Genomic DNA, 6,549 nt, shown 5'->3' with positions numbered 1-6,549 from the left:
GGGATGATTCAAGAATTGTAGTTCAACATCGAGGTAGGGTTTGGTCTAATTTTCTTCACGAGATGATGTGTAGTGTAGATTATATGTTAGGTGGGTGTGATAGGACATGTTTATGATTAGGATATCATGACTTAGTCTAATCAAGGAATTTACAGATAGAAGGGTGAACCGACCATTAAAATAAAATACTTGCTATAGTTATAGAATTTTATCACCTAGATTATATGCATGTTAAACATAGTTCAATATGAAAGACCTTTTAGAATAAGGTTTACTATTTTACTTGATGAATTTGATCATAGTTCTTGGTTTATAGCATTATCGTTATGCTAGTTATATACTATTGGGCTTGAGGTCGTGGTTATGATAACAGTTGAACTCCAAGTGAGTATTCTATCCTTATAAAGGATGTAGCCTTATTCTATAGACGTTTAGACAATTATGGTTGTGTTGTTTGAATATTGTTCATGGCATGCATAGATTATGGTAAATTCATGCTCACTTAGTGGTATGATTCCAACCAAGATCATTATTTTACTACTGTTTTATAAAAATTGATTATCTTCCACTATTTTCTTTTAAAACATATTATTTTATAATGAGAATCCTACCACCTTGATTGATGACTTATGAGCTTTTGGAACTAAAGATAATGATTTTAAAATTAGACCGAGATCGATTTTGATCTATGCTTTATTCACTCTTTCACCATTATATTTACTTTGATAGAGAGATTCCAATACTTCATACACTTTTATGTTTATTTAGTTTCGGAGTTGATTTGGGGTAAGGAATTTAAAAACTTACACTCTTTTAGTCACAGTTCGAGTTCGTGCACTTATTATATGTACATATATTTGATACTGGATGGAGTAGATTGATGATTTAAAATCTTGGGTCGGGACCAGGTTAGTATATATAGATATTATTGAAGATCTTAGGGGCTCCTTCATTCATGAGTCATCATGCCAGAGAAGAAAGGTTGTCGTAGGTCCTGTCTTTGTGAGCTCTTGAGATGGAGGAGATATATACACTTGGTACATTATGGTGCTTATGGTACTATAGATTTACTTTGCATTCATCCATTTATATACATTCTCTATCACAAAGTATGTTGCTTGGTTCTTACATCTATCAACCTTATGAGGGTTACTTAGGTATATGCTATGATTGTTGTTTGTTGAGTGTTAATTAAACCTTCTAGGTTTATAAGGCCCCAGTTAGGTATTATTTGTCTGTACTACTTGGTTGCTTCATTATTTTTATTATTATTAATTTGTGGCAGATTGATTATTGATTGGTACTAAGGTTTGAGGTGTGGTTCTGATTCTTTTTCTTTTACGATAAATTACATTATGGACAGTGTATTCGTGGTTAGACAATAGGCCCTGATCATGCTAGCATTAATTTTCCTACTTGGTTAGAATTTTCTGGAGATGTTTTGTTGGCTACCCTATGTTATTACCTTTGAGTTAGTCTTGTATACCTATCTGTGTATATTTATATATCTAGCTATGGTATTACCATATACATATATATTCCTTGGACTTGTATACTACTATATATCCTTCTTCCACTTTATTTGTATACTGACTAGTGATATATGGTATAGTACTTTAGTTCCTGAATACTACTAGAATGGGATAGTTTATGCTTATTGCCTCTCTAGTTTTATTGTGTTAGCTTCCTGGATAGTTGGTTGTAGTTTAGATTCCTTCTTTCATGTTATCTATATTTGCATTATCTTTTAAACTCAGTCTGCAGTTGCTTACTGAGTACCACATGTTTGGTACTCATACTACATTTCTACAGCTATAAGATCATAGTAGGAGTTCTCATCATTGATATGTGCATCCTGCGAATCAGCTATGGATTGGAGATTTGGGGTGAGCTCCTGACGTTCAAAGCATTACTACTCTCCCTCTTATGAATTAAACTGATCTCCATATTGTATTCAAAGATGGTTTGTACTTGTATATTTATTCAGTATTAAATTTTGTACTCTTACAGTATTAGAGCACTTGTACTAACTTCACCAGGTCTCGGGGTTACTTTATATATATTAGTCCTTTTATTACATTTATTTTGTTGTTTATTTCCATTTCTCTTGATAGTCCGTTATTAGCGGTTATGGACTACGAATTGACTTACCTACTAGTGGGTTATAGTAGGTGCTATCATGACCTAAGAAATTGGGTCTTGACACCCGGTTAGGGTTATTGGCTGTCCAATCTATACGGTTATTTATTATTTAGTTATTATTGCATAGCTCATGCATGGCGGGTTGATTACAGTTTGGTAGTCAAGAATGTCAGTACATGTTGTATTTCTTTTCTCATTAATATAGAAATACTTATCGTTGTTTGATTGCTTTATGATTATGCACAATTCAATTAGAAACCCTGAGTACATTAGAACTAGCTCCCTTAATTATTTTATGACCCTGATGATATATGAACTAGTTACATACGAAGTTGCGCTTCATCCCTTATTATTGGTACTATCTGATAGTTTACCTTTACTTTTCCATTTACAATTTTATGTTTCATTGCCTAAGTAGTTGTCTATAGTTATATTCCTTCTTTACATGATGTTTATACTTGCATTATCTTTGCAGCTCAGTCGGTTGATGCCTTCTGAGTACCTCGGGTTTTGTACTCATGCTACACTTCTGCAGCTTGTAGATCATAGTATGAGTTCGCATTGTTAGTGTGTGCATTGTGCTGAGCAGCCATGAATCGGAGATTCGGGGTGAGCTCCTGACGTTTGGAGTTGTTCCTGCTCTCCTTCTTACTGTTAAACTGATCTCTATTTTTGTGTTTTAGAGACGACTTTGTATATACTTACTCTGTATTATACTTTGTATTTTCGTTTAATTAAAAACTCTTGTACAGACCTCACCAGGTTTTGGGGATGTATTTACTTCCTTCTTATCTCTCTTTTTCTTTTTTATTTAGTTTGGTTTTCATTTTTCTTATTTATCGGTTACTAGTTGTTCCGAACTATGAGTTGACTTACCTACAGATAAATTGTCATAGATATCATCATGACGTGAGAAAATTTAGTCATCACAATATAGGATCCACCATAGATACCAAATCTGTGAAAATGGCCACGAACATAAACAGGAAATTTAAATTGATAGGTTCTGACAGCTAACGAGTTTACTAAACTGTCAAATGACTACACCAGTACTATTACAATATATTTATTGCCTTATATCTTTAAAAACACTAAAATCTTTTTCTCATATTGAAGGCACTTCACCTCTAGACTAGGTCTACAAATATAGTGTAAAGTAGAATTTCCTAAGTCCTAATTAATATATATATCAAGCCTATTAAATTACCAGCTATTACAATATGGCCACTTATTAATTAAAACACTGGTGAACCATCAGCAAGTGAAGTACAAGAATTTAATATAGTATTCCAATAATTGTTGTCATTGTTGTCGTAGTCATCTTGGCAGCTTCCAACAACGCTTTCCAATTGTGTGAACCCTTGAATATCATTCAAACATGGATAACTAGAATAGGATGAAATTTCATTAATATTATTCCCCAAGAAACTTCCTGCACCAACTAAACACGTGTTGACTACTCCAGCTCCCAAAATATTATTATTATTGTTGTTGTTACTTGGTACCATAAGTAACAAGTTGTTGTTTGATAAGCTTGCGGAGGATGTTGGAAAATTATCGAAAAATTTGTCTTTTTTGATTTTTGGCCAATTTGACCAATTTGCCCCTCCTTGCCATGCTTTTAGCACGTCAAGACAGGGTAGTGATGGTAATTTTGTTTGAAGGGGTAGTAAAACATTTTTAGTACCCAAATTATTAGTACCGAAGTGGATATTATTATAATTATTAATGTTGTTGTTAATCAAAATAATTTGTTGTTGTTTCTTGGACTCGCGAACAAGTCGAGCTTCAGCTTCAAGCCGAGCATTTTCCCACTGAGCCATGTGACTTAGGTTTGCAGAACCAAAATTGGATCTTGGTTTATGAGTATTTGGATCAATTCCCATCTTGGTTAATCTCTTCTTTAAATGAGTGTTCCAGTAATTCTTGATTTCATTGTCTGTTCTGTTAGCCAAATGAGTTGCTATAGCTGACCACCTATACGATTGAAAATCACAAATCAAATATTAGTACATGCGTAATTGTGTATTGATAGTATAAAAATAACAAGTTAATGTTTTATAAAATAATAACGCAGCACAAGTTAAAAAATATTGTAACAACCATTAAGAGTGTGCAAATGAGAGAATATTGTTAGTTTAAATTACATTATCATGATATATCCTAAATTCAAATCAGACTATAAATAGAAGCTGATATACAGTGAATGAATTTGTCATGAAAATTATATCTGCTTTAACATATTGGACAAGTAAGCTGCTATAGCTGACCACCCAGCTAAACAATAATAGTATTTTTCATATTAGTTTTCTCGGTACTGAGTTTAACTTTTATACAAATTAATTACCTTGTCATATAAAAGAAACATTGTAAATAATATGTGCGGATCAATTACATGAAAAATAAGGTAAGTGACCAACTATACTATGTTAGTATACATTCATAATATAAAATTTCATTAATTACATTAAATATCAATACAATATATAAACTAAATCCTTTGACGAATCATAAAGTTACATGGGATTAAAAGAAGAGGTAGTTTGCTCATGTCAGCCACAATTATTATGAAAGTCGAAGAAATTTTGATGTACGGATCAATGTTAAATATTTTATCTTTATAAATTTTTGTGATATAGTTTAACTTGATATTAAATTTAAATAATAATTTTTTTTAAATAATTGTGTTCTTAAATATTACATATGCTCAGCATTTGTGTGGCTAATAAGAAAATATAAACGAAAAATGGAGGAGGGAGTGCTATTTATATAGACGAACCCAGGGGAGAAGCTAGAGGGTTGGGAGGGTGCCTGCGTTCCCTCGGAAAAAAATATGTAAGGTAATTTTATGTGTATAAATTTTCAATGCCCTAAATAAACACAAGACATAAGGTTGACTTAGTGATTTAGCGGGTTCAAAATTTAATTTGATGTTTCAAGTTTAAATTCTAGACACTATTTTGTAACTTTTTGAAACCCCCAAGTGAAAATTCAAAATCCGCCACAGGACGAATCCTCCTAGCTGGAGAATTGCACTGCTCATAATGTATATAGTAGATGACGATCTCTTAACTTCTTCGTATGTACCTTCTGTATTATATTTTGAATTCATTTAATGAAAATTCTGACTATGTCAAAGTATAAAACTTTATAAAGAGAGGAAGTAAGCGAAGCAAAAGCATGAACGAGAAATAATGTTAGAACATTTTTTTATGTGTACACTCCTCTTGAATGAACAGTACAAATTAAGGTATATATTTTGTTGGCTGTTGTTTTTTCGGAAGAACTATGGATAGTGCTTTTTGCTCAATATTTTCTCCTACTAGTTAACCTTTCGGTGAATAGTACCTGTTACCCAGAAGAGCATGGAGTTGAATGATCGTTTGTTCTTCTTGCAAACTGAATTTTCCTCTCTTAATATCAGGTCTTAGATAATTTATCCATCTTAGTCTGCAGCTCTTTCCACACCTCTTAAGTCCTAGAATATATAAAAGTCATTAATGCAAAATAACCAAGTATGAATAGTTTAACTTGTATGCATAGAAAGGATAGAATATTTTTAACACTATACATGCATATATCATTATCATCTAAAACGATAAACTGGTACAAGGTAATGAACTAACATCTATATTTCTCTTTGACAAACTCTGAATGGATTTCAAGAAATTATAGGGATTTCAAGACAACTTTTTATGTTATTTCAGGTCTATCTCATCCACTTTTAACACCTGCAGTTATCATATTTTCACACCTACGAACTAATACGTTTGTAAGTCGACACCAGACATACTATCAAATCATTTCACCAGTAAGGTAAAAGAAGTTTCACTGTAACGTATCATTTAGAAGAAAAGTACAGGTAATCATCATTCATAAAAAAGGTAGGATTAGTTAAAACCTGAAAAATAAAACATATTATTTGCTACGTCAACATGTCAAAATTGTACATTTTTAACATGATAGAATTATAGACTAATAGTATATAATATGTTTTACACTGTCGGTATATATTACATACCAGCTTTTGTTGGTAAAGCACGCCAGCTACCACAGCCATGTTTTTCAATGTAATAAGTCAGTTTTTGGTCTTCTTCAGGAGTCCATGGCCCTTTCTTTAAACCCACTTTCTCACAACAAGGTGACCTTCCCATTTTCTTTTAGTCTTACAGAGAGAAAAAAAAATTATAAAAATACTATAATGTTTGTAAATAAGTTTTGTTATTCAGTAGAAAGCTAACGTTGTTGTATAAATAGACCCACGGAATTAAATGCTAGCAGACACAGTATGAGAACAGATAGGAATTATTATACTGTAATAAGTTTTCTAACAAATGGAATAACTACATTAGGTTCAAACCAACTCCCCAACTTAGTACGCTGTACAACTTTGTTTCCTTTGTGTTA

At 32.2% G+C, this 6,549-nt stretch overlaps 1 protein-coding gene across 1 annotated transcript; it reads right to left on the bottom strand.

Moving 5' to 3' along the window:
• Window positions 1-2,921: 2,921 nt before the first annotated feature.
• On the bottom strand, window positions 2,922-6,343 carry LOC107855729 (transcription factor MYB106). The gene is made up of 3 exons (XM_016700739.2): window positions 6,164-6,343; window positions 5,491-5,620; window positions 2,922-4,119 (listed from the first exon to the last, which is right to left on the bottom strand). The coding sequence occupies exons 1-3, from the start codon at window positions 6,294-6,296 to the stop codon at window positions 3,378-3,380; spliced, it is 1,005 nt and encodes a 334-aa protein (XP_016556225.1). The 5' UTR covers window positions 6,297-6,343; the 3' UTR covers window positions 2,922-3,377.
• Between the last annotated feature and the right edge of the window lie 206 nt (window positions 6,344-6,549).

Source organism: Capsicum annuum, chromosome 1 (genome assembly GCF_002878395.1).
Source record: "Capsicum annuum cultivar UCD-10X-F1 chromosome 1, UCD10Xv1.1, whole genome shotgun sequence".
In the NCBI taxonomy this organism is placed as follows: domain Eukaryota; kingdom Viridiplantae; phylum Streptophyta; class Magnoliopsida; order Solanales; family Solanaceae; genus Capsicum; species Capsicum annuum.
The sequence above is the reverse complement of the archived record's forward strand: the minus strand, read 5'-3'. Positions and strand labels throughout refer to the sequence as shown.

Coding starts and splice junctions, on each gene's coding strand:
- LOC107855729 (XM_016700739.2), bottom strand. CDS start 6,296: ATGGGAAGGTCACCTTGTTGTGAGAAAGTGGGTTTAAAGAAAGGGCCA. Junction 5,621..6,163: donor TGCTTTACCAACAAAAGCTG/GTATGTAATATA, acceptor TATATATTCTAG/GACTTAAGAGGTGTGGAAAG. Junction 4,120..5,490: donor CATGCTCTTCTGGGTAACAG/GTACTATTCACC, acceptor TCAATCGTATAG/GTGGTCAGCTATAGCAACTC.